General features: G+C 39.5%; 1 protein-coding gene across 5 annotated transcripts in view; it reads right to left on the bottom strand.

Annotated features, from left to right (window-relative positions):
* KIAA1549 (KIAA1549 ortholog) overlaps positions 1 to 20,410 on the bottom strand; it is a 159,103-nt gene that overhangs the window by 40,471 nt on the left and 98,222 nt on the right. For all 5 annotated transcript variants that reach the window (XM_071551096.1, XM_071551098.1, XM_071551097.1 and 2 more), the window contains exons 9-10: positions 15,411 to 15,588; positions 13,121 to 13,305 (exon numbers count right to left, since the gene is read on the bottom strand). In XM_071551096.1, the coding sequence (XP_071407197.1) occupies positions 13,121 to 13,305; positions 15,411 to 15,588 (363 nt within the window). The remainder of the gene's footprint in view (positions 1 to 13,120; positions 13,306 to 15,410; positions 15,589 to 20,410) is intronic.

Below are 20,410 nucleotides of genomic sequence, written 5' to 3'. Positions count from 1 at the left end.
CACTTAGCAAAGGCTACATGGCTAGTCAACACTAGAGGCTCTGTCAATCGAGCCGGTCCTGCCCAATCAGAACCCCTTCACACTGTAGATGGAGACAAAGTCCCTGTAATACACCTGAGAGGTATGCTAGGGAAAACAGTCTGGATCAACCCTGCCTCAGGCAAAGGCAAACCCATTCGTGGGGTTGTCTTTGCTCAAGGATCTGGTTCCACCTGGTGGGTGATGCAGGAAGATGGAGAGACACGATGTGTACCTCAAGGGGAACTTATCTCTGGGTAAACGACTCATATTACTGTATTTGTAAACACTTAATTATTTGAAAGAAAATTTAAGTTTAATGTAGAGTATCGGCATGGAAGAGAATTTAGGGGTGGATAATGTTGTAGTTTGGGATTATTATGTAAATTCTCTCCCCTGCCACTTAACTGCCCAGGCCAGCGGTTAACAAAAGAAGCAGTTAACTGTGATCGCTGGGGTGGGGGCAGGTTTGTCTCTTTTGGGTTTTTTTTTTGGATATTCTCCTCAGTCTTGGCTCGGCGGAACGGGGGAGTGGGGGCTCCAAGGAGGCAGGCTGCCCTGCTGGTTACTGCTGGGGTTTTCCCTGGCTGTCTTGCCGCTGCCTACTTCGGATTACTTTTTCCTGCCGTGCTGCTACCTGCCTTGGATTTGCTGCTGGTTGCTCGTACCTTTTCTGCTTCTTGGACGGGGAACACAGGGGGAAGAGACTGAGTCCATCTGAAAGCCCACTGCTCGTCTGTTTCGCTGGAGAGGGACTGAAACTCACCCTGCAGCCAGCGGGCTGTGACAAGGACACTTAAGTATAACCTTTTCTCCCGGAGGAAAACCTGCTGGGTTTTGTTGTTGTTGTTTTTTTTTTTTCTTCTTTTCTCTTATGGTGTTGGGGAAGTGGGTTGCACTAGTCTGTTTACATATATATATATATATATATATAGCAGTTATCCTTCTTGTATTAAAATTCCTTTTCTTAAATTTGATAAAGAGTGGTGTGATTATTGAGGAGGAGGCCCCTCCCCTGCTTGTGGGTAAAACATTTTGGTTTTTCCCCTCAAACCGAGACATACTGTTTTACTAAGACTGTTGCATATCTGAAGCATGCATTTCAACTCCAGCATATTGAGTTTGTAAACATGTAGGGGAGTAAAGCAAAATACAAAAATATAAAATTTTAATCTTTTAACTTCAAATAGTCTTATTCCTAGCTGCAGTCTAGCATAACCTTTCATTTAAGCACAGCTATGGGAACAGATATATTTATGTGCACATGTACATATACCACAGCATATGCACGCAACAAATGTTTATCTGCAGACAGACCACACAGAAGCTGAATTAAGAGGCTGACAGTATTGTAAAGACCAGCAATCAGACTATAAGAAATGAAAGTTAAGTTCATCTGAACAATCACAACTGAATCCTCTCATGCCCAGGCATTGCAAGAGTCTTGAGTCACAAAGCTATAAATTCAGTTCTTCCACAGGAACCCTCTTGCTTTCTCTCACCCTGTGGGATCCTTGGCATAGGCTGAGTCTTCTGCTATTAGGCAAGGTTGGGCAGAATGTAAGAATGTTATTTGTAGGACCAGGATACCCATCTCCTTTCAAGCAGCAGCTGGCAAATATAGTGAAAGGAGGAGGGGATGCAAGACAAGAAGGGATGTATTCTTTTATGCATGTTTGCAGCTAGGATGGTTGAGATTTGGCCAATGGGTTTCATGGACACTTGCTGAGCAACAGAGGATTCGCCAGTCTCAGGTATCACCATCTCAGCCTTTATAGAACATATGGCTGTATTTTCCTAAAGTTGCAGCCAGGTAAACTCCTCATCTGATCCTACTCTTCCTTGCCAGGCAGAAGCATTCTCTCTACCCCACTCTCTTGTCCTTCTCTATCTCTGCCGGCTCCCCATTCCAGTTGATAGTATCGAAGTACCCAAGGCTCAACACTCCTTATTGTTTTAATACTTGGTGTCATAACAATCTCTGTGTACAGCAGCAGAGAAAAAAACCTCTCAGCTTTTGGTACAGCTCTACAGACCTTACATGCACAGAACAGGTGTAATCCTATGAGAATTTAACTGCAAATCTCTCATAAGTCTCTGTCAACCCCATGTAAACAATTTTCTAAAGGTTTAAAACCGAAGTCAGAAACAGGCAATTCCCTGTAGAATCGACAAAAGCATTTCCCTCACACTAAACAACCTTCTGGTCCTCTTTTCTTCCCCACCCTGCCGAGAATATATCTCCCTAAGGCTGAGAGTATGCACTAGAGCTTCTCCAAGACAATTTTTAAAATTTGGACAGAGCACTTTATTTTCTTTTAACCTTGTTCTTTGAAAACCAAACTCTTCTTATCATCTTAAGGTTTGAGCACGAAACTGATCCTTGAATGGAAGACTTTGGCCTGAATGATTCAAGTCATGCAGAGTTCTGTACAACCAAATAACATTTCTAGGTATTTCCTGCTCAAAACCCTGTAAGCTGGCACTACCAGCTCCAGCCAATATGTAAAATAGCATGAGAGACTGTGTACACGTGTGTATATACATGTTTGAGCTTATGAACTAAAAAACATGATAGAAAAATTCGACCATACATAGAAAACATGATACATGACTGAATATGAAAAAAGTTCTCAATAAAAAACTTGATAAAATCACTTATTAAAAATATCTATGATTTGAGAACTATAAATGCTAATAGGATTACTACTGTAGAAACAATGTTGATAGACTTACTTTATATTCTTAAAGCAAAAAATCTATGCTCCTGTCACCTCTCCTCATAGACCATGACAACATTATGACTTTTAACTGAGAACTGATAACTTCCAAAATCCCCATTTTCAGTGAAAAGTGCCTGAAGGACATTGAAACACAACTCTGCTTTCTGGTCAGACCTTCAAGACTCAGTGAAATGAATAAATAATGTTATTACAGACTGAAGATATTACCTACATTTCATTACAAATTTTAATTGCTACCTGCTGCATTCTTTCTTTTCTTTATATCAAAGTTATGTAAGTGTAACAGGTGGACCAGTACTTGTAATACCATGTGTAGTCATCTACTACTCATAAATTAAGCACAACCAAGAAAAGAATGAAGTATCTTCTTAAGAGCAGAGTTGTAATGATACTGTTACGTGGCCAGGTGTCAAAAATGAGCATCTTTCCATCAGCCTCAAGTGTGTTTACCCAAGACTACACAAAACCAGTCTTGGTGAAGATTCCTTGTTTTAAATGTAAGCTGTTAGAGGTTTTCATTTACCTTTATATACTCGTGAAAGGGGAAAGATAATCAACTCTGAAGCTTACCACCAAAATGAACATGTCTAAATTACTGCATTCATAAGGAATTACTACTATACAAATGCAGAATCTGCCAAAATCTAAGGGGAAGATGATTTCAAACTGGTAAGTCAAGACAGTGTTCTAATTCTACTGTCACATACTGAATGAAAAAAAAATAACAAAAAACACAACAACCAAACCAGTATTTGAAACTCAATTCATAGAAAAGTCAAATAATTTCTGCAGAAACCTACAAATCTGTGCACTCAGTCAAGACTTATTCTATAAAAGCCGATAACAATGTCAGTGCTGTTTAAGTCACAGAAATACAAACTAGTTGCCAATATATTGTTTTGCTAGATGCAGAGACACACCAGGAATGCCAACAATCTGTTTTCTCAAGAAAGCAAATACTGCACATACAGGTCAGTGAATAATTTCAGCAGAAAGCAGAAGAGAAGAAATACACTTATTCAGTATTCTTCCTGTAGTTCGTACAAGCAGCATTTGAATTTGGATGTAATATGAAGAATTATGTATTAAGACAATTTTCTACTGATTTTTATAACATGGCCTTGTCTTTTTTCCTTGTAGAGCCAGATGCATCGAGCAGAGGCTGTTAAAATACATTTCAAAGGAAGTAAAGGAGCTAAGCACGTACTTCAGTGTTGTTACATAACCTGTGAAGAGGGCAGGGAACCCTGTAAAGAAGTCCTGCTGACTTATGACCTGACTACCATGCTAGCACATGGAACGTTACAGGATGAAGAAACTTTACAGCAAAAAAAAAAATGCTTTCAAGTCTACTAGCTTCAACACAGCAAGACAATTAAAATCACTGTTCTTAATGTGGGTTGAAGATATAAGTCAGTGTGATTTAGGACAGCTTAAACCTATTTAACATCGTCAACTGTGTTCACAGCCAGAGGTTCACATCACCAAACCCTTCTCCATCTTCCCAGGGCATCATAGCATGGGGTAGTGTGAATCCATTGCATTACTCTCATGATGCACCAGAAAAGATAATTATTTGCAGCTGCTTGTATGCTTGGTAGGGTCTTTTAATTGTAACTCTTTTTTTCACCAGGTATCTATCTCTCTCATCCAAAAAGTCACCTGCATTTTTCTCCCTTGAGGATCATTCATCCATATTGTTTGCAGTCACCACCCCATCAGGTATTTAAAAGACCTACCAATAAATAAGAATTTAGAAGTACTAAGGCACATTCACCTTTCATGGTCTCATTTTCCTATTCAGCTCATTCTTCTATTCTCATTCCTGCATATCCTTCCTTATACACATAAGTATAACCTCTGTGGTTTTGTTTACATTGCTCTCCTTCAGCATAAACCTCTTTGTGATCACAGCCTGGGACTGCCTGTAAAGTATGCATACAAATTATACACGTGATTCAGTAACAATAATGCATATCTGAATTAAAGACTCAAAAAACCTTCGTTGATGAAAAAAGCCTTTTAGAAGATCACATAGGACAGTTCAGACACCACAGGCACCCTCAAAATACTGAAAAAAGACCCATTCGTATCTCTCAAGGTCTTTTCATGCACTATTTATGAAGTGGGATATGATACAACCCATTTATGCATTAGCACAAACTCTTTCCTGGTGTACTTCTAAAAAAACCCACTAAGTACCACTGAGAAATGTGCAGAAGGGTCCTTCACTGCTGCTGTTTTAGGAAATACTTCTACGGACCAAAACAAAAACATCTTTAATTTTAATACCTTCACTCGGTAACATTGTATGCATGTAAAAAGAAGCACATCTGCAATAGCAGGTTACTCTTAGGTGGGACACCATCACCCTCCTGTTAGTCTGTGCCTCCTATGACAAGCTCCATCTCAAACAGAAGCAGAATTTTGAGTTCTGAGAGACAAAAAAGACATTGCACATTCAAAATGCTGCCTATTTTTTGTCTTGGACCAAGTACCTCCTATACAAATTATGTCTCATTTGTTATCACAACAGCACTTCAGTCAACTGTCACCATTTCTGGGAACAGGTGAAGCAGTTGAGCAAACATGTCCTAGTGGAGAAGGAATATGCTTAGAGTTTCTCCGGTTTCTCCCACCAAGTTGGCAAAAAGCAGCACACTGTATAGACAGCACTGGCACAGAAAACCAGAACCAGCTCATGTACAGCCCTGGTCCTCCTTTCCTTCTCTGAAAAGTCAAAACTGTGTGCTACTGCTTACCACCAAACAAACAGTAACTAAACCAGGAATCCCACAAAAAATACCACCTCAGGAATTTTGCTTCTGGAGTAGGATTAAAAACAAATAAAGAAACTCCCAAACTTACAGAACTTTATAAAGCCTGAAATTCTCAAGACACCTGTTCTTCTTAAGACAGATTCTTCTCACGGATTTTCATCATCCCTCTTCTTCTCCTTTGTGCATTTCTTCCTGGCACACTAATATCATCACGACAGCTCAGTAAATTTCACAAAATACAAGAGGGATCATGTTGTTGAAAGCCCATAACTCTGAGTAAATATATGCCCACAGGCTGCTGAGATAACTGCTCTAACAGGCAGAATTTTGTTTCTGAATCACATACAGTTTTAGCTTTCCCTCTCAGACAGAAATGCCGCTGGGTGGATACTATCTTAATCATGGTTTGGTGAGGTTCCTTTGCACACTGGTTGGATGAAAGTGCCAGGAGTAAGTTAGAAAAAGCCTGGCAACTTTGTAGGATAGAAAGGTCCCTGCTGTGTCTCAGTTTCACCAGTCTTGTGCCCATAAGTTATGTTAGACAATTCCTCCTCTAAGGCCATGTACACAACTCCAACACCAGCTGCAACCTCTAAGAAAGGTAGCACAACATATAAAAAGTTATAAATTAAGGGAACTCTTTTCTAAGCAGGCAAAGCAAAATAATACATTCATACATTTACAACAGTCTAGAAACACATCCTCTCTGCAAATAAGTGAGAAAAGTGCTAACAGACTTCCAACACAGAGCATAGGTCAGCGATTTTAGCTTATTTTTTTATGCTGGTATTTTGTTGGGCTCAATAACTCAAACACATTTATATGCCTAAAAAAAGGTTTAATGCACACAGAAAGAAAGTACATTCGCATATACTGTAAAAGCATTTTGCTTGTTGAAATGAAACTACAAGTGAGGAGCAATATCAAAACCTTAGGCAACAATGATTTAATGTTGGTGCATTTCCTTGTCCTCAAACCAGCTAAATCCTATGGTAGAGTCTCTTATCTTTCATCAGGAGAGACAGAATTTATTTTCCCAGTATTAAGCAGGTCTCAGAGGTTAATTATGTTTAGGATGGTATAAACTTTATCCATATCTTGAAAATGGATTATTTTTGTTTAACTTCTTTTTAAAAGGAACCACTATATAAATGCCACTATAAATCAACGGGTCACCAACATTTTCAATAGCATATTCAGTTCTACTCTTCCCCTTTCAAAAATGATGGAAAATAATTAGAAAGTGCTCAGATTTTTCAAAGGTTCAAAAGCCAGTTCAAAAGAAGGGATAAGAACACTGGGACTCTTCTGATTAGAAAAAGAGATAATGGAGGTGGGAATATGACAGATCTGTAGTCAGGATTGGCAAGGATCAAGTGCCTAGGAATCAGCTGTTCACTGTCCCCTTCAATACAAGGACCAGGGGGCATCACAGAAGACAAAGAAGAAGCAGGACAAAAGCAAGATGAACCAAGATGATGTGGTTCTTCATGTAACATGCTGTGGAAATCTCTGTCAGCAGCTCAAATGTGTTCAGAAAGACCAAATAAATTCATGGAAAAGAAATCTGTTGAGGATTACTTAATAACTTGCAGAGAAAGTCCTTGAGCCAAAACAACTGGAGGCTGAAGAGTTACTCATGTGAAGGCATCACATGTACTTGCCCTATCCTTCTCCCCTTCTATGAGCTTCTTCTTTTGGCAGCTGGGCTAGCTGGCCTTTTGGTCTGATCTCAAGACAGAAACTCAAATCTTTGTAAGAAAGCAGATGGAGACATTTTACTTTTTATACCTATTGGTATAAGCAGTGTATCTAAGCGTGGTATTTTATTTCTACCATTTGTGAATAGTTAATCCCCACCGCAGAAGAAGAGTTACTACAAAGGAGCTCTTTCAGAGGAATTGCCACAAGAGAATGCATTGTTGAGATGTAATTAGGATGTTCAATACTGCATTCCTTGTTAGAATCCAGCTATTGACTCTGAAGCAGAACCTATATGCCATCCCAAAATAGACAACAGTTTGGATAGTTAGTCAAGGTTGCTATTAGAAATGAATGATATTTGTTATGCAAACAGCAGACAGACATGAATCTCTTGCATAAACTCATGTCAGTTTTCAAGTAGTTTTTGTAAGATTGGTGTCAGCTGCCTTTCTTAACATGAGTCTCTTTTGACTGGAATTTTTCTGCAATGCAGAACTGTTGCCTCAACATTATACAGATGAACAAAAGCGTTACAGGATGTCAAAACATCACAAGAATTCTTTATATCAGGAGCAGAAGCCTAGTACTTAGCCTCCAGCAGGGCTGGCCTCTGATCCTGGGAACATCCAAGAGACAGTCTACTGAATACACAATAATAAGCAAAACTCTCAATTCAGAGGTGTAAAGTTACACCTGACACATGACATTTCGATAGCAGATATTCCTGCTTGGGGGGGGAAATAAAAATCCACACAAGTGCCTCTGCGACACCTTGCAGAAGGCACGACTCATTACCTGTAACCGTGAGCAGCACATGGAGGGCTGGCTGCCTGCCAGGAGCAGTGTGGATTAAAGCAGACACACAAGGGCTGGTAACAGTCCCCAGGTGATGATGACACCTTAGCTGAGGTTTGCTGGCACACAGTGCAACCCAGCAGCCCTTCAGCTCTGGCACGACCTGTGCTACCACTGAAGGAGAAGGTGTGGTGCGGAATGCTTTGTCCAAGGCTTTTTGGGGACCAGCCCACTCCACCTCTCCCACACAGAAAGGACACTGAGCCAGAAAGGCATGTCCAGCCTCTAAAACCACAGTGGCATGCAGAGGGCTCTAGAGAGGAGTGATTTCTGACTGGAGAAGTAGGCATTTTCCCCCTAGGGATTTAGGATGTGGCCTTGGAAAAACATGGAACAGAGCAAGCCACTCAAAGCTGGCACTGCAAAGGCAATGACTTCAGCTTGCCCAGCATTTGCAGAAGAACATCCAAGACTTTCTACATAAACTGCCAATTAGCTTGTCCACAGGTGCCAAGCTCTTGTCATTAGGGCCAGGAGCCTTTCCCTGAGTAACTGAAACTACCTCTATGGAGTCCTAGGAAGGGATTTGACATTTTTCTTCAAATGCTTGCACACAGCAGGGAAACCCAATTCCCTAGTGAACTAGGTTCCATGTTAATTTCTGGGTGTCCATAGAGAAAGAAAGAATATTGCTGACTATAATATTGTCAATAAAAAAAATATTGTTTCCGTTACAGATGACATGCAAAATGTTTCTTTTGGTCTCTGGGGAAGAGGAAAGTGTTTTTGTACACAAACATTTGAGGCCCAGCACAAAGCAGAACAATGGCTTGGGCAATAAAGAAATTTATCCAGTTTTTCCTGAAGAAAAATAACCAATGGCAAAAATTCAGTTGCCCACAAAAGCCACAGGTTCTTTGCAGGGAAAAAAGCTCAGGCTGGGACAATGCTGTGGTGTATAAAGGGAATGGCAAGAAAAAAAATTCTGTTATCTAAAAATGCCACTTGTGCATCTTTTTACTTCCTAAGGCAAAGACATCTTTATCCAGAGCAACAACCCAGATCACATCAAGGTGAATTTCCAGGAGGATGCTATGTCTTACAGAACAAGTCATGAATATTTGATGTGCCCTTTAAATATCTTAGTGCCATCTCTTTAAAAGAATTATCCTTGCACAGACCAATGAATCTTGCACAGAAATTCACTTCTCTCCCATTTCCTTAACTCCCATTTTAAAAACCATACAAATAACTTTGATCTAAGCATGTTTTCCCATCCAATCTCCAGAATGGAAAAGGAAATCTAATATCTCTCAGGTATTGTTAATCCTGCTTTGACACAGAGGGATGGATTAGCAAATCAGTGTCCCTTCAAAATCCTTTATTTTTTAATACTTCCTGATCAAACCTGGTTTTGCTAGCATCCGTTCCCACAAAGATTTTCTCTCCTATATATTTATGTTTATATTCACTGAAGCAGCAGACTTCTGAAACTCTCCAGAAGTAAAATATCCCTTAATATTGTCTGAGTTCAGGTTCCCCCTCTAGATTCTTTGCAGAAGGTAAGATTATGAGTCTTTCAAAGGAGGATCCTTGTGTCATCCTGTCTGCAAGACACTGAATCTGTAATGAAACTGAAGGAGAGATGGAGAACAGAAACTGGCAGGTTGGTACATCCAACCTGGAGAAAAGGCCTTTGCCTTATATGGTCTACCTTGCCCATGTCACCACCTTAGAAGAAACATTACCTTTGCTATTATCCATATTACCTTTGAGAATGACCAGGCTTTGAGGGTGGGGACAAGCAGCAAATGTGAACTCAAGCCCAGCTTCAGGGCTGCTACAGCACGTAAATATCGATGCAATCTTTTATGGACTTGTCGCTGCAGGACCCAAGTATTTTTCCGCAGAACTAAATCCGCTCAAGAAATATGCCTTCACTGCCCATCACGAGGGAGGGACTGTGACCCAAATATTCTAAAGGGGCACCCACAGAGCAGGTAAGGGACCAAATACAAGATAGCTGTGCTGGCATGATATGCTGGCCAGTCTGACTGAACTGCTGTGTAACACAACTACCTGGTGATCTTTACCTCACCGAGGTGTACCCAAGCAGTCATACCCTGAGAGCATGCCCAAAGGTATGCAGAGTCTGAATGCCAGCAGAGAACAGAACTGGTTTCCTTCATCAGAAGGTAGACTTTAAGGGTATGCAGCTTATGACCTACTTTTAACAGCGGCCATACAAACACAGAAATCATACCTACTCTGTAAAAGTAAACCTTTACACAGAGAAAATTAAAACTTACACTGACTGAGTCCATACCAAATATTTTGGGAAAGTGCAGGAATTTCAAACCCAGAAAGAAACAATTAAGTGAAAGGAAGGAAGAAAGAAAACATTTAACTAAGAATGACATATGAGGCTACAGAATCCAGCAAAAAATTGTAGTGTCTTTAAAGCATCTCTTCTAAAGGGAATAATACAAAGTACTTTGTAAGAGCAATTCTAAACAATGAATAAAAAGCTCCTGCAAAACTTACGGTTTACTTATGCAACCTGCATTTACCACACAGTAACTAAGGTTCTCTCACTCGATGTTTCAAGGAACCAGCTTTTTAGTCTTTTCTCAGCAGCATGAAGCAAACAAGCTTTCCCCTCACCCCATTTCCAATCTCATTCCAGGCTTTTAAGTCACAGGTGACATAATTTGCTATTGGCTGCTACTGTGAATTCTAACAGATTACTATGCTGCCCACTGATCTGCTATGTTAAAATGGCTAATTAGACACACTGAAGAAATACTGGTGATAGCTCTAGAGATCCACCAGTGCAGCATGATATCCGATTTCAGCTGAACAAGAAAAGAGCATCTCAGTTTCTTTTCTTACCATCAACACACATGATAGACTTCTTACAAGGCTGAAAAGTATTGTCTTCTATTTCCAGTATGGACATGTCATACATATGTTAATGAAATACTCTGATATTTAAACATTCCATTTCTATATTTACATTACTATTTTTAAATATTAACGGAGTCAGAAGAGCCAGCATATCATAAATGCATCTTTATGGTTTTTACCAGTGAAATATAGATTCCAAGAGAAAACCCCAAATCTTTAACCTAAATAGCTTTCCATTTACAGATGCAGTGCAGGCCTTCGCTATCCTTCAGTACCAAGGTCAAGTGCTGTAAATAGTGAATGGAAATAAGTGCGGTTGTGGTGAGGAAGGAAGAGCCTGAGTCCATTTTTAAACTGAGTTTATTTACAGACCTAAATCCCTGACCACATGAATCTTTGAACATTTCTTTGCATTTACACTAATAAAAAGTACAGAATACACAACAATTTTAGAGGCAGAATCAGACCAAATGTCCCTAATAACTCATATGCTGCTGTGACTGGGAGTCTTCCGTGGTTGTTAAATGTGCCCTGTTCTGACCTGCAATTCCAATCCACTGTTCAAAGACACAAAGAAATTCCAAAGACAGCCTGCTACTAAGGAAGCCAGAGTACTACATTTTTTCTGGGTACAGAAAGAAATGGTTAGCAAAGTAGACTCTGCCAGTTGTTTGATGTGCAAAGTTTTGAACTAGATGTCCTTACTGGTTCTTTCTAGTTTGCTTACAGCAACTTCCCTGAAGAAGGCAAAGTTACAGCTCCCTGGGCAAACCAAAATGAGACTCTCATACAAACAAGCTCAAGGCTTCTGACTCATGAATGATTAAGATGAAGAATATTGTGGAAGTAGTGGGGAAAAACAACTGAGCCATTTTCTTAAGAAAGCAATGCTATGAAAGATGTTTCTGGCCTTACAGCCAACCCAACCACTTTTTTACAGCAAAAAGGTGACAGCAGAGAGGTACTGAAAATGTATGCGATGAAAGTGTACCAAGGGTAATGAACCTCTCCTGCCTCTTTTGTATGACCCTTCTCAAATTAGGCAAAACTACCATGGGGATTTTCTTCTATCAAAGAATTGTGTTATATATTATCACAGGTGAAACAAGGTACCAGGGGGTGAAGCTCATCAAAGGGTATCACTTGTTGCCAACCTCGACTCTGACACACCAACTGCAGTTGCAAGACACATGGAAGTTACTATTGATTTGTTCTGACTGCTTGGGAAGTGCAACCGCTTTCTGCTTCTCTCATCTTTCACATCATTAATTATCTTGAAAGAGAGCATGGTGTACAGACAAGGCTTGTTATGGAGAAAACCATATGACTGAACATAACGTCACAGTACAAGAACATGACTGCAGTACCACAGGATTAGCATGGGCAGATTATTTTGCCTTTAATAATGCCTCTGAAGGTATAGTCAGTAATAAACATTTCTGACACACAGACCAGTTCTCTTTGGTTGTAAAAAGAAAGTATCCTTTCAGGAACTTTTCTACTCTTTTTACTGAACACATCCTTTGTGAAAATTCTGGATCATAAATGTTTACATTTACAGTCTTGGAAAAGAAAAAGACTGAGTGCTGAATTTCTCACCATCCTAACCAGTCCTCCAACACTCACCCATGCAGATTCACTAATTCATGTTCTAGTCCTGCAACAGGCTCTCACAATGGCCGCACAAGAGCCCCAGCAGAATATGGAGCAGTCAGGATAGGTTCTAGCAAATTCTATTTACAGCACGAAGTAGAACAGATATTGAAGTTTAGCTGTCAAATTCAGTTAGCAGAAGCTCTCCAAAGAAAAATTCATCCTTCTGTGAAAACAAGGTCAGTGATTCAAGACTCAATACATTTCCTCTTACTCAGTTCCAGCCACAGCCTTGAAATGAAGTGATAAAGAAAGGTTCCTTTCAGCCTCAGTGCCCTTTCAGAAGGATATATCTATCTAATGCAGTACCATAAACCTGGGAGAATAAATAAAACACTACAGAATTCTTGACTTCAGCTATCATTGGACTTCTTCCCCCTTTTTTTTTCCCCTCTAAACTGGAATGCTCCGAGACTGTGTTTACACATGCTACTTAAGGATGCTAGGTGTTCCCTAGAGTCTCACATTCATTTATGCACAGAATACTCAAACTCCTCTCAGCACAGCTTCCTCTTTTACCTTCTGTCGTTGCTGAATGTTGCTCATTGCATCTGGCTGAAACTCCAGCTTGTCTGTTCGACAAAGTTTCCAGTATAAAATAATAACAATCAGGAGCACCACAGCAACTGGGACTGCCACACCGACAATAATCCAGAGGTTGCTATTCTGTGACTCTGCAGTGGACTCCTTCAGCTTCTCCACAGCTGTGAAGTTAAAAGGAAGATGGCAACATTATGTGGTTATAGTTTAAACTGAGAGCACTTCAAGGTTGAGTATTTTTACATTCTTATAAATGCTAGTTAAGGAATTTATCAGAAACCAGCTGCACATCACAGGAAATGCCACACCACTTATAAGTCAATGTATGTCATGCTCAGGAAGATGGGGCAGGTGGATCGATTGTCCTGGCCTACCTTCTGAAGACCTGTGCTTAAAATACTAAAGCATACCCACTTATGCCACATCATTCTGTAACAGTGAAGTGGATCTAAAAAAAAAGACTATCACTAACAAAAATAAGGTGAACTTTTCAACATTTTTGCCTGTTTCCTGCTTTCAGCAGTATTATCAGCTGCCCGTTCTCTTTAGTTATACACTTTGTTACCTTCCCCATCAATAATCACAATCAAGTTTAAATTAGTAAGACCCTCCTCCCCCATGGGTACAGTTCTGGATTTTGTTATTACTTTTTTTAAATTTTCTCTGTTTTGTTGTCAGTGGGTCAGATCCTTTACCCCAAACAGAAAATAGAACTACGGGGGAGTGTAATCAAACAGATTATGCTTGTAAAAAGTAAACTGAAAGAACTGACACAACTTTCATTTGCTCTGTTTTGCACAGTGGTTCGATGCGGGACTGAAAACCAGAGTGGTAATACATTTCTAATCAAACTGATGCTCTTGGTAAGATGTTTTCAAGTTAAAAGGAGCATTTATATGCATTTATTTTTATATAGTATTTTACTAAAAGTCCCTCTAATTATGAACTTAGACCTTAAAGGAACATATAATTCTTATATTTTATACATCTGACAGCTCATGTATGACATTATGTTTTCTATTATAAACTTTTTTTGCCTAGTTTCTCCCAATAAGCATTTAAAGACTTCTATGATTCTATGACTCTTACAACTTTCTAAAGACGTGTCAAAGACAAGTTTCAACATGTATAGTAATAAACAATTCATGAAGTTTGCTCAACACATCATTTCTGTAAAGAGAATTTATTTCATATTTCTATCTAACCAGTATTACAGTCCATCAATGGATATTAAGCTGATGGACATGAGTCACTGACCTATCTGCACACAACTGTTTTAATAAGGGGCAAAGTTTAGAAACACATCCAGATGGTGCACTCATTACTATTTTCTTCTTTTCTTTCTGCAAACAAAAATTAGACAACCACTTGTTCTGTTGGCAAAATACCCTGTGGTAGAATGCCTTGCAATTGTACAAAAAAAGGTAATTAAGCATTCATATCAATGAGGTATGTTGCAGATCATACCCATCTGTTCCTGTTTTAACATACCTTCAAGTTCCTTTCCTAATCATAACATGGAATTTTGAGTGAGTCTTCTACCTCACTATTTACTGAAAATTATTCATATACCAAGCCTTCTGAATAAAGCAATTACATAACTCTATATAACCTGTCATATTTATTCTGATGTATATCTAATAAAAGCTCACATTACTTTTGTGTTATACTCATTAAAGGATCACATTACTTATAAATTACTGATGGAGAAACAAATAAAAATAAGGTCTATCATATGCAATGGAGGAAAGAAATGCCTCAACTAATAGTGCATATTTTTCCCTCACAAAGGAGTAATTCAGACAAACAAAAACCAGTGACTTGTGTTAAACTTGACTCCTATTACTCAGACAAAGGAAACACCAATTTCACACAGATGCCCTCCCATTCCACAATCCTGCAGTTTATGTGAGCTCCTGAGCAAGATAAACTGTAAAGAAATACTGGACTAGCAGGAGGAGATGAAAATAGCAAGCAGGTATTTAGTTAGCCCAGTACTTTTCTAGCACAAGCACTGAAGTGAATCAGTGAGGCTTGACTTAAGGACCCTCTTGCAACCCCAAGCTCAGCAGAGTCTTCAAGAAGCAAAGCAACACCACACACACCTCACGGCAATGCTGCTAAAATTTATTTAAGAGTGTCAAGGTTGCAGCATTCCAAGAACAAAACACTGCAACACTGGGCTCTGTGCAATGCCATAACCTACAAAGCTAATGTCACCCTTCCCATTTCTCTTTGCTGGCATCAGTGTGGATTTGACAGGGCTTACGCTGTGCAACGGTGCCCTCAATGCGGTATCCAAGGATGATTGCAGCCCGCTGGATGTCCACTCTGTTCATCAGGTCTGAGCACTTCAGAGCACTCAGTCTCTCTCCATCTTGGTCCTCCACAAAATAAATCAGCTCCACAGGGTTATCAACACCAACTAACCGTGACACGTTCACAATCTGAAAAGAAATTGGAAAGCTTTCACATTTTAAGTTGTATTTATTTGGGGCTTTCGTGGTTTTGCAGTCCATACTCCTCCCTCTCTCCTGTTCCTTCACAGGTCCTGCATCTTAGGGACACTTATCTCAAAATAAACACTTGGAACAGATTTGCCAAGATGCCACCAATATCTGTCTTAATTGTCACAGTGTGCAACCTTGAGCGCATAAAAAGATTTCACCTTGTTTTGTTGTAGAAATACAACTGTTGATACAGACAAACCCTTTATCTGTGACACCAAATAATATGGTATTATACTAACCATGTAACTGCTGTGAACTAGTACAGTTTGGAAATAGTCAATATCCAGAGAAGTCTGATGGGAGGATGTGCTGTGTGTAGTACTCCAAAATACTGTATACAGCAAAGGGAACATGCTCACTGGCTCGTTCTCTCACCTGAGAAGAGCTTAAAGTCAATGTTGGACACACAGAGTTAACATTCAGTAATAATAATTTACTTCCAAATTACAATTCAGGATATTTTCACCTAATACTTATACAAAAGATTTTGAGTGGAAGTCATCCAGAGGAAGGCAACATTGCTGGAATAATGTATCTGTGTCTAATTACACAAGCACTACTCAAGTGCTCTAGAATCCTGGGAAATTTACAGAAATACCTATTTTGTAACTGAAAGGAAAATTTTCAGGGAAGTGATCCCTTATGTAATACATTTTTATGGCAAACCCGAAATTTCAATCCCCCCACCCCATCTGGGTGTTATTATGTTATTTCATAACAACGTACCGATCTGATAAGGAAGAGAACTGCTTTCACCCTAAAGATGTCAGAACTGTGCCACCCTGGAAGCCTCTACTGCCTTTAGCAACTGTCAGTTAGGAGGAACTACTGAAGAGAATAGTGTGGCTGCTCTTTTCCCTTCTCTAAATGCCTACTTTGACTTTGATTTGTTATTCGTAACACACACCTCTTTGTTCCAGTTCTTCCAAATGTTAAGCAGCTACACAGGCGAATATTCTGTTAGCATCAAATAGTTTCCTCTGCCTCAACAAAAGCACTTGCACAGTCACCTTCATCCTCCAAACAGCTCCCTCTGGCATCCACCTTTCTTCAGGAAGGAATGTATTTGACGCTGTGGGAAGCAATTCTTCCTGCCTACTTCTAAAGACATTAATAATCAAAAGAATGCATGCTATGAGGAAGCCCTGTAGATACTCTCTAACCACCAAACATCTACATTGCATAGGAGAATCACATAACTTTGAATTCCTGTAAAATTAAATCTTTATATATAACAATTCTCTTCTGTTTCACCATTTACATGTAATGGTGAGCTCAAAAAAGAATCAGGCCAAATAAATAGTTGGAGGTATTCTATCATGTAAAACAGAGTTTGAAGAACTCTGGAAGGAATTGGAACAAATAGAGCAACGTATTTTGGTTCCTTCAGAATTACTCTTTTGCTGTGAAGTACATATTTAATAAATGATAATCTCAAACACTGCCCATAGGCTTAAAGTAAAGTAAACACACAAATGTTTGCATGTCTGAGGCTTACAGAAACAAAGCTTTGTATGGTTTTCTTTCCTACTTTCTAACTAACAATCATGTTGAAGGAAAGAAGTGCCATGTTCTAGCTCAACAGGGACAAGGTTCTGATGTTCAGCATGTCCTAAAAATTAGCAGTAAGGTATCCATGTATAAAAAAAGGGGTGAAAAAAAGGAAAAAAAGAGGAAGTAAAATTGTCATAAAAGTCTTCAAGGAAAATCAACAAGAATACTGTTCAGTGTCTGTCACATTTGATGTAAGAAAGAGTACCTACAAATAGAGCAGAAAAATGTGCAAATCTGAAACACAGCAAGACTCACTAACAGGACCCTTTAACCAATGCTGCTGCTCACCCTGAATACTATTCACTCTTGTACCAGCTAAGGGGCAACCCATCCCCAGCCTAGGGTAACAAAACAGTATCAATAAATAAGGTTTCAACACATATTCAGCAGCTGTAAGGCTGAATCTGGTTTCATAGACCTCAAATATGTAACTCATTAACAAATGTTCATGGCTTTGTATTCTTTCTGTTACAGCTGGGCTGCCACAGCCCAGTTTCAGTGCACAGAGCAGCAGGGTGCATGCACTGCTATCTGCTTTCAGCACAGATGAAACCTTCCTAAATAGCGCTTAACTCACATGGGAGTTAAAAGGCCACATGGGCAAATCAATGTGTTCATTTTAATTTTATGAAACCCCTTTGTGCACAGCAAAGCTACAGAATCAGAGAAATTTACAAGATTCTTAAACTGAATTGTCATATATTTTATGGTGCTGTGAAGCACACAAGAAGCATTATAATTATGTGTCTTACACACACTGGGTAACAATCAGAAGATTAATGAATGGGCTAACAAGAAACTTCTCCACAGCTGCCTTTAGAAAGGGCAGAGGGTAAAAAAGGACAAGATTCCAGTGCAAGTTGCCACAACTGTAACTATACAATTTTTAACACAAAATTAAAAACAACAGCATATGCTCCCTATGCTGAGGAACAGGGATGGGAAAGAGCAGCCAGAGTGGAGACAGGAAGAAGTAGCTGCAGGTATTTCAGCACAGTATAGAGAACATGGCAACGAAACATCCAGTGGAGGTACACACTAGTGTTTATGAACTAAGCTCACTAATTTAAGCTAAGTTTTATCTGAATAATGCCTTCTGAACACACAGTACTTTATGACTGCTCACACCATATAGAGAGAAGCTGCAGACAAAATTCCAAAACCAAGGAGAGATGGTTATGGACTTCTATTCTGGGAAAGCCAATGACTGAACAGGGTATTCTGGAGACAACCATAAGACAGTGAGACTTGTACATAAACACAGCCAACTGTGATAATATCAGTACCTTAGTTTTTGTCTCTGTCACACTGACTCACTAGATTTTATTTATAGATTGTTTTAACTAACCTCTGTGTTAGCTTCAACACAGAAAATGGCATACTGGATCTGAACTGTTTTTTTAAGTCCAGTCATAGAACTGAGGTACACAGTCACTGTGCCTACATTTTATACAGTTTCTGTACACTAGGTTTTGTGACATATTGCTCCAAATTATACTCTCTGCACAGCTTCAGACTGGTTTTGTCTCTACCCTTGAGAGTATTAAGAATGCAAGCAGAAATCCTATTTTCCAGACATCCAGCAAAGCAGCCCATGTGTAAGGAAGAATTTAAACATTTTACAGTTATACTTTGGCAGTGAGGGATGTCATAGTGAGGGAGGACATGAAGAATTTCAATACATGGGAGGCAGAAAGTGGTGGGGGCGAGGGAAATACCAATTCAACTTCTGTGTACATAAATGATACCACCTTTGTTGATACTAGATTTGCATTTAACCTCCACAGAGAAAAGGCTTAACTGTGTTCAGGTGTCAGCAAATTTAATTTAAAAAGTGTTTTCAAGTGAATATCATAGGTCAGTGAACAGAGTTGCCTTGGTAACCAAATCTAGTTCACAGAGTAAAGCAGGAAAATCCAAGTGGCACGGGAGCTCACAAGGTGTTCACAGAGGTCAGCCAGGCAGTGGGATGTCCTGGCCAGCAGCTCCCACAGGAGCAAGGAGACCGTGGGTGAACCATCTCAGGGTTTCAAAGGCATGAGAACTACTCAGACACAAGCAACCATGCATGCACAATCTCCAAAATGCATGCATAAGGATTATTTTCTTTTTTTCTGCATTCATCACCTTGGGAAAAGATAATCAAAGCAGATTCTGCTTTCTGTCTTACTGTAAGTAAGATTTTAGTGTCTGCGTAATTAAATCAAAATTGTATTGTGGTCTGAACTGCACACAGAGGTAGGAACACGCTGTGGGCAACCTGACAGAGGGGCTGGTTGCTGCCCAGGGTGGCCACTGGAGGGGTGAGAAGCCTCTGAGGAAAAGGTGAAGCAGCAGCAGTCCCCAAAGGCTTTAGCTATAAACTTAAAAACTCACAGCAAGACTGAGACCTGCCACACTTGGGAGAGACGCATAAGCTGTCAGTAGAAAAACAACAAAATGAACCACCGCCTTAAGTGAAAAGCTCAATTCAGTCATTACCTCCCTTCATAGCTGCTACTTTACACATTGCAACCAACATGCTGCCTAACATGTTCTTTAAATCAGAACACTGCTCTTTTTGTCATTTACTAGGATCATCTTTGCCCCTTCTATCAGGTTCAAAAGGCCAAGCACATTGGAATGAAGAAAAATTAGGGGTTTTTTTATTACCTCCTGGTGCCTTTTCAAATGACAATTAAGTCCTTTAATTCCTAAAAAAAAGTAATGAGAATTGAGCTATTACAGTAAACTATTGACAAAATATAGCACAGGTCCTAACCTCTGCAGATGCAGTGCAAACCACATTAAGCACGTGCCTTCAAATGTGCAGCAGCAGCAGATGCCCATGGAAAATATACCCCATGACTTACTTTGTGAAACATTAATACCAACATCACACAAAAACCAATGGAACTATCTCATGTATAACAATCAGGCTTCAGGTCTTTTTCTACATAATGGTTATAGGCTTTTTTCTCTTTTTATCATGGAATGCCACCTGTTAATAGCACAGACAGACAAACAGAATGGGAAAGCATGATAATGGGGCACGCTCCAAAGCTCTTACGCAGAGTGCCCAGATTTAAAGAGTAATTTTTAACATTCGTAGATACTAACACATGCCATTGGAAATGAAATCTAAACCTCACAAGGCATCACTTCTATTTCCTTAGTATGTGAAAGGAAACTAATATGCCTGCAGTAACATTCACAAATAATTGTT

This window comes from Pithys albifrons, chromosome 3, assembly GCF_047495875.1.
Source record: "Pithys albifrons albifrons isolate INPA30051 chromosome 3, PitAlb_v1, whole genome shotgun sequence".
NCBI classification, from domain to species: Eukaryota; Metazoa; Chordata; class Aves; order Passeriformes; family Thamnophilidae; genus Pithys; species Pithys albifrons.
The sequence above is the reverse complement of the archived record's forward strand: the minus strand, read 5'-3'. Positions and strand labels throughout refer to the sequence as shown.